Genomic DNA, 22,744 nt, shown 5'->3' with positions numbered 1-22,744 from the left:
GGTGCTAATGGCTTAAACGGATCCCAGTTACACTGTAACTGGTTACCCTGCACAGGCTGCAGCGCTGCTGGAGGATCACCCCGCAACAGACCCCCAGAGCGGGCTCAGCAGGGAGACAGGGCAACCCAGTTAGGAAGGGAGCACATCACAACACGGAGCTGTGCCCAGAGATCCTTCAGTGCCAAACCTGGCGTCAGCTCCGTGCGCGCTGCGCTGCTGCAAGGCCCCTTCTGTCACCAGATCATCAGTATCGGTGCTTGCCCGGACCCCCGTCGCTGTGGCACAGCACTCGCCTTACAAGCAGCCGCACAAACACTTGCTCCATCACCCGCCCCAGGCAGGCTCGAGCGTTTACCAAGCTTGTCGGCTGTGTATCAGCTGCCGAGGGTGCTCGCTGCTGTCTGACACTATTTAAACCAGCAGACCGGGGCTCTCCAGCTCCACGGACAAGAGATGAACATGTATCAGCAAACAGCCAGCCCAGCCCCAAGGCATCGGTATGAACAACAGGCTGTCAGATACCGTTTGTCACTGCGAATTGATCAGAAGGGCCACTTTGATTGGTTTCAATGCCTTTCCCAGGAACACTGAGGAAAAGGAGAGCTGGGTCGATTCGTTACTGTTCCTTGACTGAGACCTGCTGCAGCCCTGTGCTCTGCATCGGTGGGTCCCAGCCGCAGAGGGGCCCGTGGACACAGGCAGGACAGGCCCCCCCCCAGGACCCCAAAGCCTGGGATGGGGACAGCCCACAGGACATGACCCGAGCGGGCCCCTCTGGCAAGTCCAGGGGGCGATACCTTGGTCATCGTGGACAGTTTGTGTCTGTCCGCATACGGCCAGGAAGGGAATTTCCCTCGCAGAAGCAAATTCTCTCTCTGATTTGGGCCCCACAATACATACGGCACCAGGAGTAATTTCCATACCCACCCTACCCCTATATGCAGGGTACTGTTTGTCTGCCTTGCTATAAATAGTTTCTAGCACTGCTGAGCAAGGATTAATGACTTTTCTAATTATATCACCATCAGTTGGTGACAGGGGAATGATACTGTGCAGATGTCTGAGCCCACTCACCCAGTACATGGCTGGATTGCTCTGCGCAGAACACACCCGTACGTCATGCCATAATTCCAAGGAATACCAAGTCACGACTGCAGCAAAACAAAAAAAAAAAGGTATTTCTTAATATTAAATAAGACACATCTGGAAACCACGTCTACTCCAAGTTACTAAAAGGAATCCTATCAGCTCTGGGTGGCATCCCACAGAGCTGCATTTCCATGTAAACATTATCTGTGATTTGTGCCACCCCTTCTGAGTATACAGAAGACCTGTTTCATATCAGCTTCCCAATTAACCCTTGATTTTAAATTGGCTTTCCTTATTTACTAGGCAACTGCTTGCTTTTTGCTACTGAAAAGGAGCATTTTTCACACGCCTGCACTACCCAGGCCACAGCAAGCCCAGTGCCTGCACCGTTACACAGCTGCTCACGTTTCACCAGCTCCTGGCAGCCCTCGAAGGCCCGAGCTGTAAAACCAGTTGTCCTTTGTCCAAACATTCCTTTTCCACATGACTTGCTAACAGCGCACACAAGAATTTCTGTAGAAGGGCTCCTATTTCAAAAAATGCTAATAATAGGAAAGCACATCTCGCAACACCTGAGGACAGTTTGAGTCCACCTTCTGTGTTTTAAGGTCTCCCATTTTATGACAGCGTGAACAAGATGCCGTTTCAGAGGGGAGTACAGTATTTTGGTGCCAAAACAACTCTCCATTTTCTGAACAGTTGATGGCTATGGCAAAAAATGTTTTCTCCTGAGGCCATGGCAGGTGCGTAATTTGCCTGAGAAAATTACCGGAAAACTTGACAGCCAAGGAGCCCTTCGTTCAGCAACTGCAGCCCTGACAGCTTCAATCTGCAGGTCCCCAGAGCGCGGCAGGGGCAGACAGGCCCCGCTCCCCTCTGCTGCAAGATTTCCGACCCGCGGTGCCAGAGGCCAAGCGCGCTCTGCAGGCTCTGCCGGGCTTCTGGAACAGCGTCTCTGCGCAAGAGCCACCAGAAGGGAAGGGATCAGCAAAGTTATTTTGCCCAGTCATTCGGAAACAACACAAGTGACTCCTTGCAGCAGATCCTGCCCTTTGTCAGGTCTGATTTAAGGCAGTAACAATTGTACCCGTTCCACAACGCCTTCCGTCCTGCAGCTCAGGCTGAAGGAGCCGCTGTGGGTTTCGGATGTCGGCCCAGGGAAGCAGCTCACGGGGCATCACCCTGCCAGCACCCGCGGGTGACACCGCCGGGTCGGAGCCGCCGGGGTGATGCCGGGGAGGGCGGCCGCGGCCGGGAGCGCTGCGCTGCTCGGGCGAGCGGGCGCGAGGGGCAGCACCCCGGGAAGCTGCGACGTGCCCCCACCGAGGGGCTCGGCCCCCGCCGCCATACGGCAGCTCCCGTCCTCGGCTCCAAAGCGTCGCCTCGTTTCTCTGTTCCACCACCAACCTTGTCAGAGTGCCCCAGAAACTACTGATGCTATTTTTAGAGGGTTAACAAATACCTCTAGGAAAAAATAATCCACTGGTACGTGACTCCCTTTCAGTCCAACGCTCAACAATCGGCCACAGCATCAGGCCGGTAGCTGTAAAGATGAAATGCCGACCGATGAACTCCATCTCCCCTCACCCACTGCCCATAGCGAACAGACACGAGAAAACAACTAACCTTGTATTTGGTTGCCAAGGTTTCTCATTTTTATGTATAACTATGTATATTTATAGTGCCCCGTGCTATCAAAAATGAGCAAAGGGAACAGCAGATAAGACAGCCCAGCAGAATTGTTTCTCAACAGAATGTTTTTCAGTTTTCCACGAGGCATCAGCAGCTCTTTAAAGTCTTTTTATTACATTCTGCGTTAGATGCAAAATCATATTTGAAAGACACTTTAACTTTGAAAAAACAAAATGCAGATTCCGTATTGTGCCACCTGCAAACAGCAGAGGCATGACCCACATTAGAGAGAAACTTCTAACACAGGGAGGGAGCTCTGCCGAGACTGGGCCATTTAAAACACTTTAAAAAAAAAGGTCACAGGGAAATCGCTGCCTTCCTAATTACAGCGTTCGCTCTAGTGTTGCCATGCCACAACTCAGGTTCCTAATTTAAATTGTCCTTAAGCCTTGCTGCAGGCCCCATAACTTAATGACTTTTGGTACGATAGCCTGTTCTCCACCAAGGAGATGAAGAGCACATTCGCATCAGAGTCGGGGCAAGGAGAAACAACACACAGCGCTAAGTAAGGATCAAAATCACAACACATCTCAGGGGCTGCCCCCCCTTTTTCACAGGGTCTTAATCCGATGCACTATACCCACAGGACGAGCCTTCTCTCCTTCTCTGCGCTCACGGGATGTCAGAGCAGCGCAATGCTCAGGCCGGTGACCTCAGCTCCATGTCGAGCTTTACAGGGACGGACAGCCCGATCCTGACCGGCTTTCAAGAGGGGCTGCAGACCGCTCCGAAGAAGCCGGCTGCAGGGGGACAGCAGCCACAGCAGCGTGGTGGCCTTGGGCATGGACTGTGACTTCCCCTCCTGTCACAGGAAAGGCAAACCCTCGACTCGAGGTTGCTGCCCACCCGCTCCCTGCCGGCTGTCCTCTGCCCGTCCTCGGGGGCCGCTGCCAGGGCCACGACACAGCCCACACGGACACCGGCCCCGTTCCCAGCTCAGGGCTCCCGTCGCAGCTCATGTTCTAGCGGCACAGAGCAGAGACCCGCAGACTCGGACGGCACCAGCTGTCGCTCGTACACTCGCACTTTTAGCGGAAACGGAAACACGAAGTGGCAGGTTTGCCGCAACGCCTTCGCGCGGTTCCCAAACACCCAGGTCACTGCCGGAGCCTCTCCTGGGCCCGGCTCTGGGCCAGACCCGCCGTGGCTGCACTATTCCCCTTTTCCCAAGGACCTGCTCTCCCTGACAGGCATCCTGCTCCCTGGGACGCCAGCTCCAGGCAGATGCCACCGCTCCTCATCCCTCCGCGGTCCTTCCTCACCTACCCCCACCTTCCACAGCCAGGGCACTGTGCAATCATCATTTAAAGCCACGTAGCGAGAATTAACCAACCTGGATTTTCTGTTAGATGTTAAACAAAACCAGCAAAGCGTCCATTATTTTTTGTTCCTTCCTAATTAGCTTATTAGACCACAAATTACAAATCAAAAGTCTTCTCATCTCCATTCCTTCCAGCATAGAGACTGTCATCAATTTCTGAATTTTTTGTGGATTGACTTTTACCTTTTTTTTTTACTTTTCCCTAAGTATGAAAAGCTTTGACAGCTGCAAGCAATTAGTGAAATGAATAAAGCTGCAGCTTGTACGTCCAGATTGGTTACACCATAAAGAGGCACCATCCTACTCGGACCGGAATGGAAGGTTTTGACTGCTGCACCTGATCCTGCAACGCAGGAGATGTGCAAAATCCCGAAGCCGTTTCTCACCAGCACCACGACACTCTCAGCATCAATCACGTTCCACGTTATTACCTGGGCCGAGGACACGCGAAGCGCCGCTTCTGGCATTTTGACTTATTCTTTAAGAAGTGCAGTATTTAGGGCAAATGGATCCTGCCAAGATTCTCTCAAAAGCTGCAATTACAAATAATAATAAAATAACACTGTAGGAAGGCCCCAAGCTGAGAGAAGGACCGGAGAGGCCGGAGCGGGATGGGGGACACCCCCCCCCCGCGGGGCAGCCCCCCTCGCCTCCCAGCCGGGGCAGAGCAGCACCAGCAGCACCCCAGAAGCACCGGGGGGCCCCGGGGAAGGGGGGCCCCGCCGCCGCCCCGCGCGTTTCCGAGGCAAAGGCGCCCCCCCGCGGCGGCCGCTCTGGGGACAAGCGGCGGTTCCCGCAGGTCCCTGCCCAGCCCGGGCAAGGCGGGGGCGCTGCCGAGGCCGGTGCCTCTGAGGGGGGCGAGGAGGAGGAGGAGGAGGGTGGGGGGGTGCCCGGGGCCCGTCACCAGGCGGCCCCAGCGCTGGAGGGTGACGTTGGACACGGAAAGTCCTCGCTGTCCCCTGAGCCGCAGCCCCCCCGCGGGCGGACGGGCCTCCAGACCCCCCGCGGCCCTTCCCCAGCGTTCCCAAACTGCCGGCGGCCGCGGAGCGAGCGCCCAGCCCCTTCCCCGGGGCCGGGGGGGCCGGGGGGGGCGGCAGAGCCCCAAGTCCCCGCGGCACCAGGCCCGGCCTGGGCGCTGTTAGCGAGTCCCGGCAGGGTCGAGCGTGACCCCAGAGCCGGGGTTCTGCTTCCGCCTGTCGCCCGGCTGCCCGCACCCTGCCCGCACCCTGCCCGCGCGCTGCCCGCACCCTGCCCGCACCCTGCCGGGCCGGGAGAGGGTCCCGAGCTCCAGGGTCGCTGCAGCCCCGGCGGGCAGCCCCGGAGCGTCCCCCCCGACCCGTCCCAGCACAGGCCCCAGGAGCAGCTCCCTGTGTGCTCTGCAGGGAGGGAGTTTTGGACTCCATCCCAAAGCTGGAAGCAGGAGCAGATCAAATTTTGTACCACTCTGGAAGACACAACAGCGCTTTTCTGAGACTGAACTGACGAAATTTGAATATCTGCAGGCAAACAATGAACCTCGTTCATATTTGACGTGCTCTGTCTGTCTTCCCTTTAATTCAGTCATGTAATTGCAGACAATTTAGCTTCTAGACTGTCATCTGATATTTGCACAGAAGTGATACCGGTATCCTGCCATTAAGTCCCTTTTACTTTGAGGAAACAGTTCTGGTATTACCAGATGCTTATCAAAGCGCAGGACCTCTGGGTTCCCAGCTAGAGCTCAGCTGTTCTGCCCGAAGGAGCAGCGACCTTGTTCAGCTGGGGAAGGGCGTTCGTGTGCCTGCCTGGCTAAGCAGAAGATGCCCTCCTCCTTTCCAGAAGTATCTCAACCTCAAACATGTGCAGCAGCAGCCAAAAGCGCGGTACAAGGGCGCTTGGGAGAAGCCCCAGGTAAGACAGGGCGACTACAGACAACAGAGAAGGTGTAATCACAGAGAATGAGGAGCTCCGAGATCAGATGTGGCTTGGGAAATACACTATAGGGATTTTGGAAGTGAGTCAAGTTCTCAGTTGGACCAATCTGTCTGCTCCTGCTATACATCCGTTACCAGACTTCTTATTTCATCACTGAGTGGAACAGAGGGACCACTGAAGAAAAACAGGGTGGAAAAGTGAAACTGGGTTTCAGTTCTCCCACTGTACAGCCTTCTCGATCTTGAACATTTTCTAAGGCGGCAAGCACCAGTTTCACAAGAGTGGAAAAGTATTTCAAGCACAGAGGTTAGCAGAAACAATGCAAAACTTTACAGTCATAAACAGAACAAGAAAATCCACAGCCCATGCTGTGCTGGGACTTGCACAGCCGTTCTGTCAAGGAGAGAAACAATAGCTTATAAACTGCCAGCACAGTATGAATTCCAGACTGCCACCTGGGAAGGGCCACTGTGCTGCCAAGTGTCAAAAGCCGCAGGGCGAGGCTCATCCACTGGAAACCTCCACCAGCCGGCGGGAGAGCAAGCACAATGCCCCGCTGCTCGCTGCGCGAGGGAAGGAGCGAAGACGATGGCCACAGTCATTTGGTTGGTTATTCAGTCGTTTCCAGTCATAGGTTCTAGGAACTGTACTGGGACAAAGTGGGAATTCCTCCTCGGCTAAAGCAAGGAGGGTGCGCCTGGCGTCGGGGCAGCGCCTCGTGTGCTTCTCTCTGCCGTTCTAACCTCGGTGGACGCTGCTACCCAAGCAAACAAGGCATGGCTTCGGTGTCCTGGCTAAGCACAGAAACACCCATCCTGGGGACCCTGTGTGTCACAGAGACACGACAAAGGGCATGAGAAAGGTGCATTCACAGCAAGATCAGGCACCGGCTCTGCGCTGGAGGGGAAGGAAGCGCTTAGCAGAAACGGAGCTGAGCACGGCTCCTGCGTACATCCAAGATAAAGGGCAGAGCCGCCACTGAAGGTTTAGAGGTGATGCAGCATTGTGTGTTCGGACGTGAGACAACGCTGTCCCAAAATGCTCAGCATCTGGAGAAGTTAACGAGCCCTGACTCAGCACTGCTGCACCAGCGGGGTGGGGGTGCTTGTCAGGGCCCCCGGGAGCTGCGGGAAGGCTGCAGGCACGCGCCCCGGCCCTTGCTGCCCCAGCACGGCCTCCTCCTCCAGCCCTGCCTGGGGCTTGACCCTGACTTTACCACCAGTTGGAAGTCAGTCTGTCACCCCAGCCTTGCAGGTTGGGGACTTCACACCTCAGCGTAACAGTGATAAGTAGGAATCCGTGCAGGGCACAGTGGGCTTGGTTATTGATGATGCACATTCCAGCACTGGGAAGTCCTTGGAAGCCTGGTGTTCATATTTCAGTGGAGATTTATATCCAGCAGAACAATGCTCTGTTATAAGAGGGCTTCGCTCTCCCAGCCACACCAGTAATTCTCAGCAGCTTTTTCCTGCGCTCTTTTCTGGCTCCCCACTTTGACTCATTGTCTATTGTTGCACATCTGTCAAGCGTAACAAGGAAAGCTGTGTACACGCCTCATCCACCGCAAGGGAGGTTCTTTATGCGCTGAAATTTCAGTGCTCTGCTCCCTTAACCCCTGCAGTGCCATACACATGCATCGGAAAAACCAGTGAGAACTGAAGTAGGGCAAGTACCCATTTCCACAGTCCTTGCTCAAAGGTAAACCCCCTCAAAAGGCACCAATGTGCTCATACCCCGCAAGAACAACGTGACAGCGTGCAGCGCGTCTCCAGGGACAGACTCCCACCAGTGTCCACCCGAGCAGAGATCTCTGCTCCGACCCCACACCCTGAACTCACTGAACGCAGCATCTGCTGTGTCCTGCCCCACCTTTCAGTGTTCCCAGCCAGAGCATTGTTCGACATTCGATTAAACACCAACTTGCTCCCATAGTTTTAGAAACAAGCTGGGAACCTCAGCAGATTTATTAGTATAATTGATGGGCATGGTTCATATAATTATTATAGCAGAATTTCCTCTCTTTGCACCTCTCAGAAAAAGCTTGTCACTATTTCTAAGCAGTTCCCTTTAATTTACACGCTGTCAATCCCTGACTGGGTATTTTCCCCACTGCCCCACACTTCCTGGCCTGTCTGGGAAGGACCACATGCTGTAGGCTTCGACAGTGACTGGCTCCAGCACAGCTTTCACAGACCAGCCTCCCTGGGAACAGGGCTCAGTGCTGGTGCTGCATCTTTGGGACCCTCTGCCCCTGGGTTTGCTTGTGGGGGGCTTGTAGTCTCAGCCTATGCAGGCAAACCCGGCTCTCTCCACTGCGATATGGGGAGACGGCAGTACAGACAGAGCCTTGGCATTCCTCTCCATCAGCACCCAGTTCTTTCCCATGGTTGTATAACAAATCAGAAATTAAGCTAGAGTAACCAAGGCCCAGTCCAGCAAGGCCATCCTTCCTCCTCAGCTCATTTGCATCTCAATCACTTTGTTCATACACGGTTTTGTATGGCGAGCTGGTAACTGCACCATTTCCCAACAGCACTCCAGGAGATTCTCATACAGTACCTATGTTTTCTGACAACTACCAAGTATAATTTCACCACTGCTGACTTTTCTCCCACTTACACCATGAGAACTAGGGGCCACCTCCTCTCCAACACACTCTTGCAGCCAGTGAGACTCCCACCAAACCCAGATCTCGTTGCAAGGATTCCACCCCCAAAAGATGGGAATTTGGCTACTTGGCTGCAGAGAGGCGACAGTAGACTTATTGCCCAAAGCATTTATTTGGCTGTGGAAAGGCATGACAAACATTGCAGCTCCACAACCCAAAACTGTATCTCCAGGCCTTTCTGCGGATACGGTATTTCAGCAGTTGAGAACAGGCTTAGCGAGTGCTTTCTCCTGCAGAAACATGCTGGCTGTAACGTAGCTGCTGATGGTGCGTGGAAGGTGACTGTCCTTCAGAGAGCAATTTTTCTCCCATTTTTGCACAAATCAATCTGAAATTTGCTCAGAGCATTCACCTCATCACAAATGATGCTCCAAAACCAATTGCTTCTCCTTTTCAAAGTGTTCATTTTCTTCTCCCATTTTCCTTGTCAAAAAGAAACCACAAGTTCAGTCATTATGGCTCTCTTGTTTATGCTGTGCATTCAGAGTTTTTTCCTCTTCCAGAGTCCAGCTCCATTCCCTGCTTGTGCTGCCCAAAAGCGTGGTGACCTTTGGTGGCTCAAAAAGAAAAGTCTGCTGGGACCCCAGTCTGCAAGGAGACCCAGTGAACTGCTTGCCAGGAAACATGAACTGCTGTTCCGAGAGCAGAGGGCAGGAAAGCAGGTTTTTCACAAGTTTCCCTCAAGTTCCCTGCAGAGTTCCCTCAAGTCAGCCGGAGCCAGGCCAGGCTCAGCCTGGGGTTTAACCACCATGTCCCCAGGCCCTGCAAGTCACCGGGGTGCCAGAGATGAACTTGTGCAATCAGCTGCTCCAGCTCAGCGGGAGCCAAGGGGATTTGTCTTGTCTATAATAAGCGGTTTTCAAGGCGGGAATTATGTACAAGCAGTAAGACTCTAACGTTGAGTGAAACCCTAACAGAAGTCAACAAGAGCCGCAGCAAGAGCCAAGCTGTTCAAACCAGGCCAACGCCGCTTCCCCAAGGGCAGGGCCGGTTTCCTGGTTCCAGCAGGGCCTTTCCCTTCAGCCGCTTACACACGGAGGTTCCAAGTGGTCAGTGCCCCAGTGGCCGGACGCTCCCAGCATCCCTCCCCGCCTCGCGCTGGGCGCCAGCTCCAGGCGCCGAGGGAGCCGCGTCCAGGGAGTGCGCGGGGTCCCCAGCACCGCGCCAGCAGCACGGCCACCGGCCACGGGACCCCGTGCTGCCTTTGCTAACGACAGACCGTGGGAGAGTTTCGTTCTTCCAATGCTGACTGTTTGGCAGTGAGCAAAAGGGCTCCAGGAAAATGTTTTCCTGCGAGTAAACGATTGTGAGAAGCTGGCTGTAAACACGGCGCTTGGAGCCCAAGCAACACAAAGCCGAGCGGTACCTGTCACCGCAAACCGTCAGCCTCATCCTGCTCCTTCTGCAGGGACTGGCTGCGGGGAGCAGGCACCTGGCGTGCTGTTGTTTGGGCAACACAACCGCATTAATTCTCTAAAGGAGGGGAGAGCCTGCAGCCCTCTGCTATTTGGAAAGAATAACATGCAGACAAATCACAGAGCTTTTCTTAATGCTGCCATGATATACAAATAAGAGGCTTAAGTATAATTATAGGCTGTATAATCAGTGTGAATAAAGAAATATGTAGTAATTGATGCCATATTTTATAAATATCCTAACTGTTTAAGAAACTGAAAATGTTTTCAAAAGAAATACTTTAGCATAATGATTATAAAGCCCTTTAATGTGAGTGAGCTGCTTTCTGAAGCCAGTTTTAGATTCAGTCTCATGAACATAAATAGAGTTAATTGCCCTTCTGTGCGAGCTGGATGTTAGCACATTCCAGCAGAGTGTGCATTTTCCAAAGTGCCAATTCCAACACATTCCACCCCGTGCAATTTCTGCCTTTTTATGCACAACACATAAAATGCACGCACATCTGGGCAAGGGTAAAGTTAAGTGCTTATAGTAGTGAGCCTTGGAAATGGATGGAGACATCAACTGCTTGCCCATATGTTATTTGGATATTCAAGTGCAAATGTGGCTTTTCTGAATTCACCCTACAAGGGAGAGCACATTGATGTGCAAATCAGGACAGTGGGGAGAAGGGGTGCAGTGTGGCTCGGACGGTGCAAATAATGGCTCCTTCCCTCTCCCTTTTCGAAAATAAGCAGCCGCACCGTGGGGGCACAGCAAGGGGAGGATGCTCGCAGGTGAAAATGGGAAACCCTTTACCGGAGGAACTCCTCAGCTGAACGACTCCCCAGGGCAGCGTGCCTGCAGGTGCTGGATGCTGACACTGCCAGGAGAGGATGCTCAGGGAAAACTGCCGGGTCCATGCTCTGCCTCTTCCCTGGTGCATCGCCCCGGCCCGGAGCAGTCAGCAGGACAGGGCACGCTGTCACCGGCTGCACCCCGCCACCCCCCTCCTGTCAGTCCCCTCTGCTCCTCGCAGAGCTGCCAGTCCCGCTCTGATCCCATCCGGGCCCCAGGAACAGCGGTGAGGGACATTCCTCCCCCCAGGCCATGCACACTGGAACACAAAGCTCATTTTCTCTCTATGACTCACATACCCAGTTATACATGAAAAATGCAAATGAAAATACAACACAAGTCTACCAAGAGACCTTACAGAAACAAAGCATTTACATCTCCAAAAGTAAATACCACCTCAGATTTGGTCCAACAGGATGAAAATAGGGGATACTTTGTAAGTAATGCTAAAAATAATAAAAACGTCCTGATCTGGACAGGGCTCAGGGACAGCGCAATGTGCATTCACAGCTGCCAGGTCACAACTGCAGAGTTCGTGCAGATGACCCGTCGCACAGGGCTGGCTCGTCGTGGCACTCCCCGGGGCTTTGGGTTTCTGCCTGTAACGAGCTGGTGATGAGTGACCCCTCCCTCAGCCCTCCTTCACTCCTGGGCCTTCCCCCGCGAGTCAGGCAGAACAATTTTAAATCCAATTTCCTCTTACAGATTTTCTGAAACGGGGGTGAAGCGCCCTGCTGAGCAAGCACAAGTCCTGGCTCCGCGCTGCAGTCCTGCCACCTAATCCCAGCGTCTGTCACCACGCAGGACGGCCACGCACGGCCGTGGCGCAGCATTTCTGCCCCCATTTCAAATCCCAGCCCCACCGCCAACCCAGGGCCTGGCGATGGTCGTATTTTCCCAGTGCGCACAGGCTCGGGGCTCTTTCTGGTGTTGGGCTCTTTAGCGAAGAGCAGGGACGGCCACCACCACCGGGCTCTTGGCACAGGGCACAGCACAGCTCCACTGCTGGCCAGTGCGGAGGGAAGGGCACGAGCCCTGCGCCTCCACGGCCACTCTGCCCCTCGCCGGCAGCGGTCTGCAGCGTGGCGGAGACGGGGCGATGCACCGGGGACCGGCTGTCCCAACGGCCGGCAGACAGGGACGGGGGAAGCTCCCGGGGCAGACAGGGCATGCCGTCCTCTGCTTGCCTTGCTTCGGGGTCCACCTCCACGTCCCTGCAGCTCCCTTTCAGCCCGAGGCTTCCACCACCGTAACTGCCAGACCCCTTACGACCTGCTGCAATTCTCTTTGCTCTTGCAAAAGAGAGATACCGGCCGTGCAGGCACCTCCCTCCCAATCAACATCGCTGTCTCTCGCATGCTCTGCCACCGTCAGGGACGTGCTGAAAACAGCCTTATGCCCGCTAATTGCTTTGGCATGTGGGCAGTGGGAAAACAACCAGGCTCTGCGCTGAATTAAACTCTTCTCTCCTTGGAAGCACCCTCCTGTCTCTGCGCCTTCACAGTAGCCTTTCTGCAGCAGTGCACGAAGGCCTCATCGCTGCATGGTATATCCTAAGCACAACGTCTGGTGTTCGTCAAAACGGAGCCAGTTTCCCTGTTCCTAAAGGCCACAGGACAGGCCAGGGCCTTGGTGAGGCAACTCAGCTGCTGATCGGCAGCCGGGACAGAAGGGTCTGGCTGGTCACAGTGCCTATTTGCATCTCTGAGCACCTTTCCCGGCCTTTTTAAACAGACATGACAGCGTCAGCCTTTTCCTTGGGCAGCAAAAGCCTGCGATGCCTGTTGGCAGGCTGCAGAAACCTCACTGCCCTTCCGCTCCCTTCCGTTCGTGTAGCCCACGGGAGGCTTTGAACTGGGACACCTGTACAAACAGGAGGCTGCATCCGGCAGCGAGATCGTGGCAGCCTCCAGAAAGCCACAGCTCGGCTCCTAGCTCAGGTTTTGCCAGCCCTCCAAAACCGAACAGCACGAACGCATCCCATCCCAGGAGGTGAGGGGCCTCCTCCTCGAGACACGTTGGTCCTTCTGACCACAGGAGCCAAATCGATAACCCCGGTGCTGGAGGCACATCCTGGGTCTCAGGGAGGCAGACTATGGTACTGTCCCTCATCCACCTCCCGGCTCTGCTGCCAAGGAGGATGCTTTGCTGGTGGCTGGGGCTGCAGTGAGGCTTGAGCTAAAGGCAGACGAAGTGAGGGCCTGTCTCTGCTGCCATCAGACTACCCAGTGCTGCTACCGAGAGCTCACCACGGGCCAATAACCCAGCCTTTTCTCCTTTTCTTTTGGGGGGGTGGGGGGAGGCCCACAGCATGTAGCAGCCTACAGAGAAACATGGTGCCATAACTGGGCAGCTAAAACCACCCTCCCATGGGCCAGCAGCAGCAGCTACCAGCTGACTGCAAGGTAAAGGTGCAGGAAGAGTCTGTGCTGTGGCAGGGCGCAGCACGCGCTCCAGCTAGGTCATGCCCTCGTTACAGCCAGGCTCTTCTGGACCTCAGCAAGGGCTTGTGTTCTCGGTCATCAGCCACCCTACAGTTTGGGAAGGACAACATTACATCTGGCTCTGTGCCTGAGCTGAACACTGCCCCATCCATCAGCAGTTTGGCTTCTCATTCATAGGATGGGCTTGATCTTGAAACCATCTGTTTTCCCTCAGCTTGCATCCGGCTTTCACTTGGACAGCAGAGCCCTCTCCAGCGACAGCCCCTGGGCATGGGGGTGGGGAAGCCACTTCACTGGCTGTTCTCTGCGGCTGAAAACACAAGTTTGACTGGAGACACACACCAGTGACCCTTCTTTTGCAGGTAGAGGTGAGACTGGCAGGACTCGCTAGCGAGGAAGAGCAGAGAAGCAGCCCTGGGACAGAGCTCAGAGGGTGCAGCTGGGGCTGCTCGGGCCAGATCCTTGCAGCAGGGCAGATCCTGGGCAGCTTGGACACGCTCGGCCCCTGCAGTGCACGGAAAAGGTCTCCGGGAAAGAGGTGCTTGGTCTAGCCTAGGACTCTGGGAGAGAAAGATGCTCTCAGCAGTGGGAAGAAACCTTCAGCAGTCTGAGAGCCTGTGATGAGTAGTTTCCTTCTTGTAATATTTGTTTTAACCTGTCAGTGTGTTTTCTGCTCCCAAAGAAATGCGGTCTGGATTCTGCCACTGAGAGGCTCCGCATGTGCTGGTTGTGGCTTGGGGCTTTGTTTCTTTTCCAGGGAGTGGAACCAGTGTGAACTTCACTGAATTGGTCCATCCCTTCCTCTCCTTGGGATGCTTTTGCTTTATTTCAAGGCAGTTATTAACTGACAGATTGGTGTAAACACACATTTTGAAAGGCGCTAGCAGACAGCAGTGCCTCTCTGCTCTGCACACGCAGCACTTGGGTGTCCCCGCAGCAGAGGCCACAGGGATGATTCGTCGTGTGCCCCAGTCACAGCTCCAGCATCCCGGCGGGAGGAAGGAGCAGGGCTCTGGACTGCACCTCTCGCATGGGCTCTGCCGTGGTCTCCAGTGGCCTTTGGGCCTGCAAAATGGGCCACGGGCAGCTTTGCCTTCTGAGCAGTGCCCCGTGGTCCCCACCTCCCCGGGCAGGTCCGACCTCAGTGGTGGCTGCAGCCCCGCAGCGGTGCTGGGAAGGCTTCTGGCACCGCGGGAAAGGCCGATCCGCAGGTCCTGGGGAGCACCCACGAGCAGGGGACCTGGTACGCCTGGCACTGCTTGGGTAAGGGCCCTCCCCTCCAGCCTGGAGCTGAATTTGAGCCCCAGCTCCGGAAAGCCACGCGGCGAGGCGAGGTGGACGGACGGAGCTGTGCACACCCATCAGCCCGTCTTGCTTCGGAGCCAGCAGTCCTGCCAGCGGAGCTGCACGAGTCAGCTCTAAAATCCACAGAAATCAACTGCACAACCCTGTGCACTTTTAGTGGTGCAGGAGGGGAAAAAAAGAGCATTTCCTGCAGATGTTTCCCATTCACTGGGCCAAATCCAGAGCTGGGCCAAAGCCAGAGCAATGCACGGAGGAGCTGTATTAGAGCCTCCGGTGCTGACCCCAGCACAATAACCCCCATCCAGCCTGGAGGGGACACTCTGTGACACTCCTCTGGTCTTGCAGCAGCTTATTGTGCCAAGTTTTCAGGAGCAGGTGAGGAACCACGTAGTGACGATAACAAAAACCAGCTGCCGAGGAAGTGTCTGGAGACAGCAGCGAACTGTCAGGCTCAGGATAAGCCCCGTCTCCATGAGCAGGGAGACAAGATAGCTGCGTCCCGGGGAGGGCCCTGCAGAGGTCACCTCGCAGGAATGATCGGGAGGAGATTTTCACATTAACCCTTCGGCCGACTTGAAACCGCGCGGTTAAAGTCCTGACTGGCTGCTGAGCCATTTCAGCTGCTCGCCAACACCGTCCGCCCAAACCCTCTCCTCGCTGGAACACACACGGAGGGTCGCACCTGCAGCCACGCCCCGACGCGTTGTAGGGCGCATCTCCATCCTCGGGGGACAGACCCCCCCTCACCGCCGGGGGGGGGGGCGAGGGGCAGCACCTTCTGTGCTTGTGCCCGCAGCACCCACCGCGGCTCCCGCCCCCCAGAGGAGGAAAGTGCCCGCAGCCAGCGGCGTGTCAGGGCGGGGGGTGCGGGCAGAGGAGGGGGGGGCAGAGGGGGTGCGGGCAGAAGAGGGACGGGCAGGATCGTCCAAGGAGAGACAGGCCCCGGAGAGAGCGGAGCGGATGCGGGAGAGGAGCACAACTGCCCCGCGGAGCCTCCTCCGGGCCGAGGGGAGAGGGGGGCTGATGCCCCCCGCGGAGATGACGCTCCCCCCGCCCGGTCCCCGGCCCGTTCCCCTCCGCCACCGTGAGATGGCACCCGCCTCCCGCGGCTGCGGCGTCCGGGGGGGGGGCGAGTTCCCGCCCGTGGCCCCGCTCCCCCCGCATCCCCCCCCCCCCCCCCCCGCCTCACCGGCGTCCCCAGCAAAGCACAAACGTCTCTTCCTCAGTTTCCCACCCTTGTCAGAGCCAAAACCGCCCCAACTGCCTCCGTGCGGCGACGGGCTGGAGGGAGGGGACGGCGTCCGGAGGGACCTGGGCGGGAGGGAGGGGGGGGACCTGCGAACCTCCTGGAGTTCAACAAGGCCAAGGGCAAGGTCCTGCCCAGGGGTCGGGGAAATCCCAAACCCAAATCCAGGCTGGGCAAGGAGTGGCTGGAGAGCAGCCCCAAGGAGAAGGACTTGGGGGGGTTGGTGGGGGGAAAACTGCCTGTGAGCCAGCAACGTCCGCTGGCAGCCCAGAAAGCCACCCCTGTGCTGGGCTGCACCCAGAGCAGTGTGGGCAGCAGGGCGAGGGGGGGATTCTCCCCCTCTGCTCCGCTCTGGGAGACCCCCCTGCAGTGCTGGGTCCAGCTCTGGGGGCACCAACAGCAGAAGGACACGGACCTGCTCGAGCGGGGCCAGAGGAGGCCACGAAGATGCTCGGGGGGCTGGAGCACCCCCCTGTGAGGACAGGCTGAGAGAGTTGGGGGGTTCAGCTGGAGAAGAGAAGGCTCTGGGGAGACCTTAGAGCGGCCTCCCAGGACTGAAAGGGGCTACAGGAAAGGGGGGAGGGACTCTTGATCACGGGGGAGGGATAGGATGAGGGGTAATGGTTTCAAACGGAAAGAGGGGAGATTTGGATTAAGATCTAAGGGAGAAATTGTTCCCTGTGAGGGTGGGGAGGCCCTGGCACAGGTTGCCCAGAGAAGCTGTGGCTGCCCCCTCCCTGGAAGGGTTCAAGGCCAGGTTGGACGGGGCTTTGGGCAACCTGGGCTAGTGGAAGGTGTCCCTGCCTGGGGCAGGGGGGTGAGACTGGATGATCTTTAAGGTCCCTTCCAACCCAAACCATTCTGTGATTCTATTACACAGCACTCCAGGAAACACAGACACACTGTCCCCACACAGGACCACTTAATCCCCCGTTTATTGTTCCTCTGGTCAAAGCTAGTGGGAATTTGCATATTCTGTCTCCTGAATCTGGCCATAATGAAAGCAACTGCACAAACTCTGCTCAAAAGCTCCTCTCTTCTCTGCTTGAGTTACCTTTGAGGGGGTTCATGTGAATCTCCTGTAACTCAAAAAAACCCCCAAAACAATGGCACATGCTTTCAATCCCAGGCACAGTCCGCTGGCAGCAGGCACCTGAGCCATTAAACTGCATTTCTGGGAGCCAAGAAACACCTTAGGGAAAGTGGGAGCACCTCTGCTCCTGCTCAGACATGTATGTTGAATCCAGGTGCTTGGAGAACACAAACCGGGACATCCGGACTCAAAAAACTGTCTTAAAATCCTGGATCCTCTATATTTTAAATTCATCTTTTGCCTTTTAACCTTTGAGTGACTTTGCTCAGTTTTCATAGCCCTCTTGCTGGAGGAGAAGTTTCCTCCTTTAGGAAGCAGAGAAAATGAGGAGTTTCTGCACCAGGTGAGGCCCTGGGACTCTCCTGACCAAACTGGGGAGGGTGACAACAGGACAGCCACATCCATTCTCAGGGAAAGGCTGCCAGAGTGCCACCAGCTGCCCAGTTGAGGGGATGTCCAGCCATCTGGCATCTCTCTGTATCTTCCCCTCCAGCACATCCCTGCCCCGAGCAGAGCTGCCGGGGATGGAGCATCCCGCAAGGGCTGACTTCAGGGGGGCCCGTCCGCAGAGAGCACGCAGGCACCTCAGCTCGTAGCCCTGGCAGCAGCAGCACACGCATCGGTTTAACATCTCCAGCGCATTAGAAAAGCAAACATAGCTCAGACATTTACCAAGGAAAACCCAGGGGTTGAAAAGTCTTTTCCTTGGGCTCCGAGCCGAGGCGCTGGGACAGCAGCCTGGGGAGCCAGGAGAGCTCTGTGCGGCGTGTTGTACCAGCCCCGACAGCCGGCAAAATCCATTAAACCTGTTCTTTTGTGCTTAACCTCCTGTCGAGATAAACAATGACATTTACATCCACTACAAGCCAAGCAAAGCCAGAGAGTCTGCTGGGAAAGCAAAAAAAAATTGGAAGGGCTGGGCTGTATTTTGGGTTAGGGCTGAATCTGTCCTGGTGTTCCTTTCAGCTGTACAAACCTCTGCCTGTTCCTGAGGGACTGGTTCCTCATGAGGACACACCTGATGGTGGTACCTGAAGGGAAGCCTTTCTGACTGTGCTAATGGCAGAGAGCTTGTAGGAATCTGCACTAAACTTGTCTGTACAGAGCAACTGAGATGCTTAAGCCCAGAAGGCAATTTACAGGGAGGCATAAACTGGGCATTTTGGAAAGACACCGTGCATTTCCAAGAGGATGAGAACATGCTATCTAGGTCCAAGCCCTTAGGCTGTTTAATGATCTGTGCAAACAGCATGTCAGGCTCTCTCAGCAATGGCATGTAATGAGTTTTCAGATTGCTGTACTACACAAGGCCGTGCTGAGCTGCATGCCCAGCTCAGAGCCAGGGCTTCAGCTACTCCCAAGACTCGCATCAGCATCTAGGAACTCAATTGCCCATTTAATGCCTCCCCGTTCCTCCTAATGTTCCCACACTGGCGCTGGAAGGCAGAGGAAGCACTCCATCCTCTTCAGCAGATTCTGCCCTATGCAGCTGAAAACTCTCCTAGCTCAGGAGGAATAAGGGTCTCCTTGTGCGTGTTCCTGGGCACCCAGCACTAAACACTCGACTTCAGGAGCTGACAGGCAGCAAGAGGCCTTGCAGAAGTAAGTGCTGGCTGAGCAGGCTGGCATCACATCGCATCCATCAGTTGGTGCCTCCTCTGAGACCTGGTCCGCAGGTGCACGACGCGGGGCACAGACCTCCCACTGCACCGGACCAGCCCCGGCGAGCCCGAGACTCGGTGCTTTGTGCTGCCCTGGCAGCTGCTGCCCACATTCGCTGCTGAGAGGCACTTCCAATCCCAACACAGCACTGTCCCCATTTAACACATCAGGACAGCTTTTGGCTTAAATACGCTTATTTCTGCAGCTGGTAGGACAGTCTCTTTGCTCCAGACATGCTGCCAAGCTCCCCACACACCCCTCATGGTCCCACGTTTCTGCAGCAGCCCCATCACCAGCACTGAGCCCCCGGGAGCCCGCGTTCAGCAGGATGCCCCAGGCCAGGCTGTTTCGGAGGGACAAGGAATGAGGGAATTAAAGACTGGGAAGTATTTCTAATGGTCATGAATAGCCTCATTGAGAGGAGGCAGGCAGCCCGTCCCTTCTCCCAGCTGGGCTCTGCAGCGGCTCGTCGGGGTTTGTCAGGGCTTTCAGCCCCTGTCCCCTCTCCATTTGACTGGTCACCATCTCATCGAAACTGCTCGGCCTAATCTCGCCCGTCTGTCCCCAGACCAGCCAGGCCCTGCTGGCTGTGTTTCCGACTCCCCGGTCCTGCACCATTTCCTCCTCCAGCCTGCAGCTCCCCCGGAATAGTTCTGGCTCCATCGATCCCTGGACACTGCCAGGGGCCGTGCAGCTCCTTTGCCCTTCTGCTGCTCCCCAGGGGCATCCAAAACGCCACAAAATTACTGCAAGGACCTGGGGCAAATCACAGGGAGCACCACCCTCCCTCCCCAAAACCTGACAGTCATCAGAAACACTCAACACATGAGCAGAAAGTGGTGCAGATGATATTCTATAAGGAAAAAAAAAATCAAGTGTGAAGCACAGGGTTATTGCATTTTAGAAACGACTAAAGGGTTATTTGCTCTGTGTGTAGTAGGAAATGTCATCACTAGAGTAGCTGTTTCTCACTGTAACCCACTAGGAGTAAAAGCAATTTATGCCAGTGATCCTTGACTTTTAGGGCTCAAAGTTAGGCAAGATCAAACCATGGAGAAAGAAAACATTGAACACGCATTGCTTAGAGCAAACAACAGGAGAACTACCAGTCACTAGCTAATTATTGCAGAAAATTTCGTGTGAAATTACCAATGAAAAGATCGATATAAACCAAGTAGATCTGTTGCTTTGGGGCGCTGTAGGAAGCTGGCTGGCTGAAACCCGCACACGCCCTCCACCTTCTCCCTTGTATCTTGTTTTTAAAAAGCATTAGAATATTTTTTTTTGTGAACAGGTCAGTGATGCTGAACAGAAATAATTACGGCCAGTCAATCACAAAATGACATAGTGCAGTTGTTATACACAGGGCCGCCCAGAATCCTCATGCTTTTGCTTTCATCTGAATCCTGAGGGATTTGTCTCTGACGACACAAATAACATGTTCCTTTGGGAGCTCTGCCGACAGTTGTCCGTGCTGCTACTGGGAAGTCTCCTCACCGGCTCATTGCCACATCATCTGTGACCTGCGCAATTTGGAAAGGTCAAAGACGGGCGGTGGAGAGCAGCACCCGCGTCAGCGCTCTTCCCGTACGCCGAGCCAGCCTCGTGCCAGGGCAGAGCCGTCCCCAGGCTCACGAGAACGCGCCGGTTTGGTCCGACACCGCCAGTGCCTGCTCGTGGTCAGCAGCGGCTGAGCTGCTCCGGGCAGCCGTCACAATGCTCGGCCTGGTGGGAGCCCGAGAGCGGGTGGGCTTACGCAGGCCCGCTGGCTGCGAGGCGTTTTTTTGGCCCCTGATCATGTTTCTGTGGGTGAGGGAAAGGACGGGGAGACCACACAGGCTCTGAGCAATGTTTCACTTCAGAAGCTTTTATAGAAAAGCTGCACCACAAGTCTCTTTCTTAGAAAACCATTTTTGTATTAATACAGAAGTGCCACGTACGTACTGCCGAGCCATCCCCTCCTCCCGGGAGGAAGATCTGCCCCTCGCTCCTGCTCATTGAGCCAGTGCTCCCCGCTGACAGCTCCGGCACCGTTCCCATCCAATGACACCCAGCGTAGGCAGCGGGGCAGCACTTGTTGGCGCTCAGGGAGCCAGGACAAGCTCAAAGCCTGTGCCCACCCCAGGACCTTGCTCTCTGCGGTCCAGGCAGCCGGCGGGATGACAGCCCTCTCCCCACCCTCCTCCTCTGCAGCAGCTCACTCTGAGGGAGCGGGTTCCCCTGCGGGACCCAAAACTGCAGGTGGTGCCAGCGGTGTCCGGGGAAAGCTCAGAGGCCTTGATGCGGGCAGGGAGAGGGTCCCACTGTGGCCAGTCTGCAGGGAGCATCCCAGCATCTGCAGACAGCTGAGGACGCTGCATGACGTAAGGGCCATCGGAGGACAATGTGACGTAAGGGATGGGGCCTGGCAGGAATTAGCCCCTCCTTGTTCATCGCCTTTAATAAGAACAACCCTTGGTCAGTGCAAATTCTTTCATGTTCACTTACAACATCTATTTATAATATCAACAAAACCACAGGACGTAACAGCCTCAGACACGCTCGAGAGCTTCCAAGCGCTGGAGACAGAAGAGGGTTTCCACCAGCAGCAACTCCCCGGCAGAGGCGAGAGGGTTTTGTGGTTCGGGCTGCGGGCGGAGGCGCAGGAGACCTGGCTCAGCCCAGACGCCGCGCTGGCCGCAGCTGCGCGGGACACGGCCCCGGCGCAGGGACGCAGCTCGGGTGGCCGCGCTCGCTGGGGGGAGCCGGGCTGCATCGCCTGGGCACTGCCTGGCCGAGGCCACCGCAGCGGGCAGAGCACAGCCCCAGCTCGGCCTCGCCCGAGCATCGGTCCCACACCTGCCCCCTGCCCCTGGATCCCGCACCAACAGCTTTTCCCTGTTGTGTGTGTGTGTGCGTCCCCGATTTTCTTTAAAGAAATGTCTCTTTCTGCTTGGAGCCAGAGGTTTCTGACTGATGGCTGGGTTTAAAGCAACTCCTCTATCTGCCAGACCCTCTGGAGCACCCAGATCTTTCCAAGAGTCCTACCAAAAGTAGGGCACATAAAACAACTTTAGTGGCAGAAATAAATGTTTCCTTGGGATCCCTGAGCCCAGACACAACCAAGTTCCTTGAGATTTTTAGGTCTGGCAGGACTCCTCCCTGCATTTCACATTTTTGAGTCATAATATCCCATTGCTTGGATGTATCAGTGGATTTCCAGTGTCTGCCAGAGCCTTGAGCATTCACAGAAAGGCACTGCCATTTTTCCTCTAGTTTTGCAGCAGTTGCTGCCTTTCCAAAGCCAGCAGCCTGCATCCACATCACGAAGCCCTTGAGTTCGGCCTTTCCTCGCATCAGCTTTGTGTCTGCACGGCGGCACTGGCAGCGCGACGGCGGGAACAGAAAACCCTCCCCACCGTGGGCTGGAGGGGAGCACAGCCCAGGTCTGGCCCAGCCCGACGGTGAGGTGGCACGTGCCCTCGAGCTGCTGGAAACCCTTCTCTTGTCTGAAGACGTTATTTCTGGTTGGTACCTGCACCCCAGGGCTGGCAGCAATCGCCCTTAGCCAGCAGGTGAGCGTGAACAGCCACCCCGAGGTCTGTATCACAAGGCAGCGACACTGGGCTTCCCCGGAAACACACTTTTTAACCCCCAGATGCATCCGGGATCATCTCAGGGGCTGCTGTTGGCACAGAGCCGGGCGGTTTGGCAGATACGGCTCTAAAGAAAAAGAGGGGGAAAAAACTGGTGGAAAAATGTCCCCTCCAGCCCTCTTGTTGAATTAAACCACATGTATATTTTTAAAATACAGCGGAAAGGAACGACTCTCCAGCACATGTTCAAGAGCAGAGTCTTATTTCAGAGATTTCAAAAAATTAGTGGCTGAATGCTGAAACAATATAGCCTTTAGACGAGGGCATTTGGAAGTGATTAACGAGCCTGAACTCATGCGTTCAAAATAAAAAGTTAGTACCTCATGCTGGTAACAACTGTCAGCTACTAAAAATCCAAGGAGGGGGGAAGAAATCAAACTCAATCCTGCATAATCTAATGCTCCAAATCAGCAGGAGGCCAC

At 55.5% G+C, this 22,744-nt stretch overlaps 1 protein-coding gene across 3 annotated transcripts in view; it reads right to left on the bottom strand.

Moving 5' to 3' along the window:
- ZMAT4 (zinc finger matrin-type 4) overlaps positions 1-4,673 on the bottom strand; it is a 93,935-nt gene extending 89,262 nt beyond the window's left edge. The window contains exons 1-2 of one of the 3 annotated variants that reach the window (XM_074852435.1): positions 4,534-4,673; positions 1,075-1,151 (exon numbers count right to left, since the gene is read on the bottom strand). In XM_074852435.1, the coding sequence (XP_074708536.1) occupies positions 1,075-1,083 (9 nt within the window). In that variant the 5' untranslated portion in view covers positions 1,084-1,151; positions 4,534-4,673. Of the gene's footprint in view, positions 1-1,074; positions 1,152-1,858; positions 2,477-4,533 lie in introns of those variants that run through there. The other 2 variants (XM_074852434.1, XM_074852433.1) reach the window with 2 other exon arrangements.
- Positions 4,674-22,744: the final 18,071 nt, after the last annotated feature.

This window comes from Strix uralensis, chromosome 28 (assembly GCF_047716275.1).
Source record: "Strix uralensis isolate ZFMK-TIS-50842 chromosome 28, bStrUra1, whole genome shotgun sequence".
In the NCBI taxonomy this organism is placed as follows: domain Eukaryota; kingdom Metazoa; phylum Chordata; class Aves; order Strigiformes; family Strigidae; genus Strix; species Strix uralensis.
Note: the sequence above shows the minus strand (reverse complement) of the source record. Positions and strands in the feature narration are given on the sequence as shown.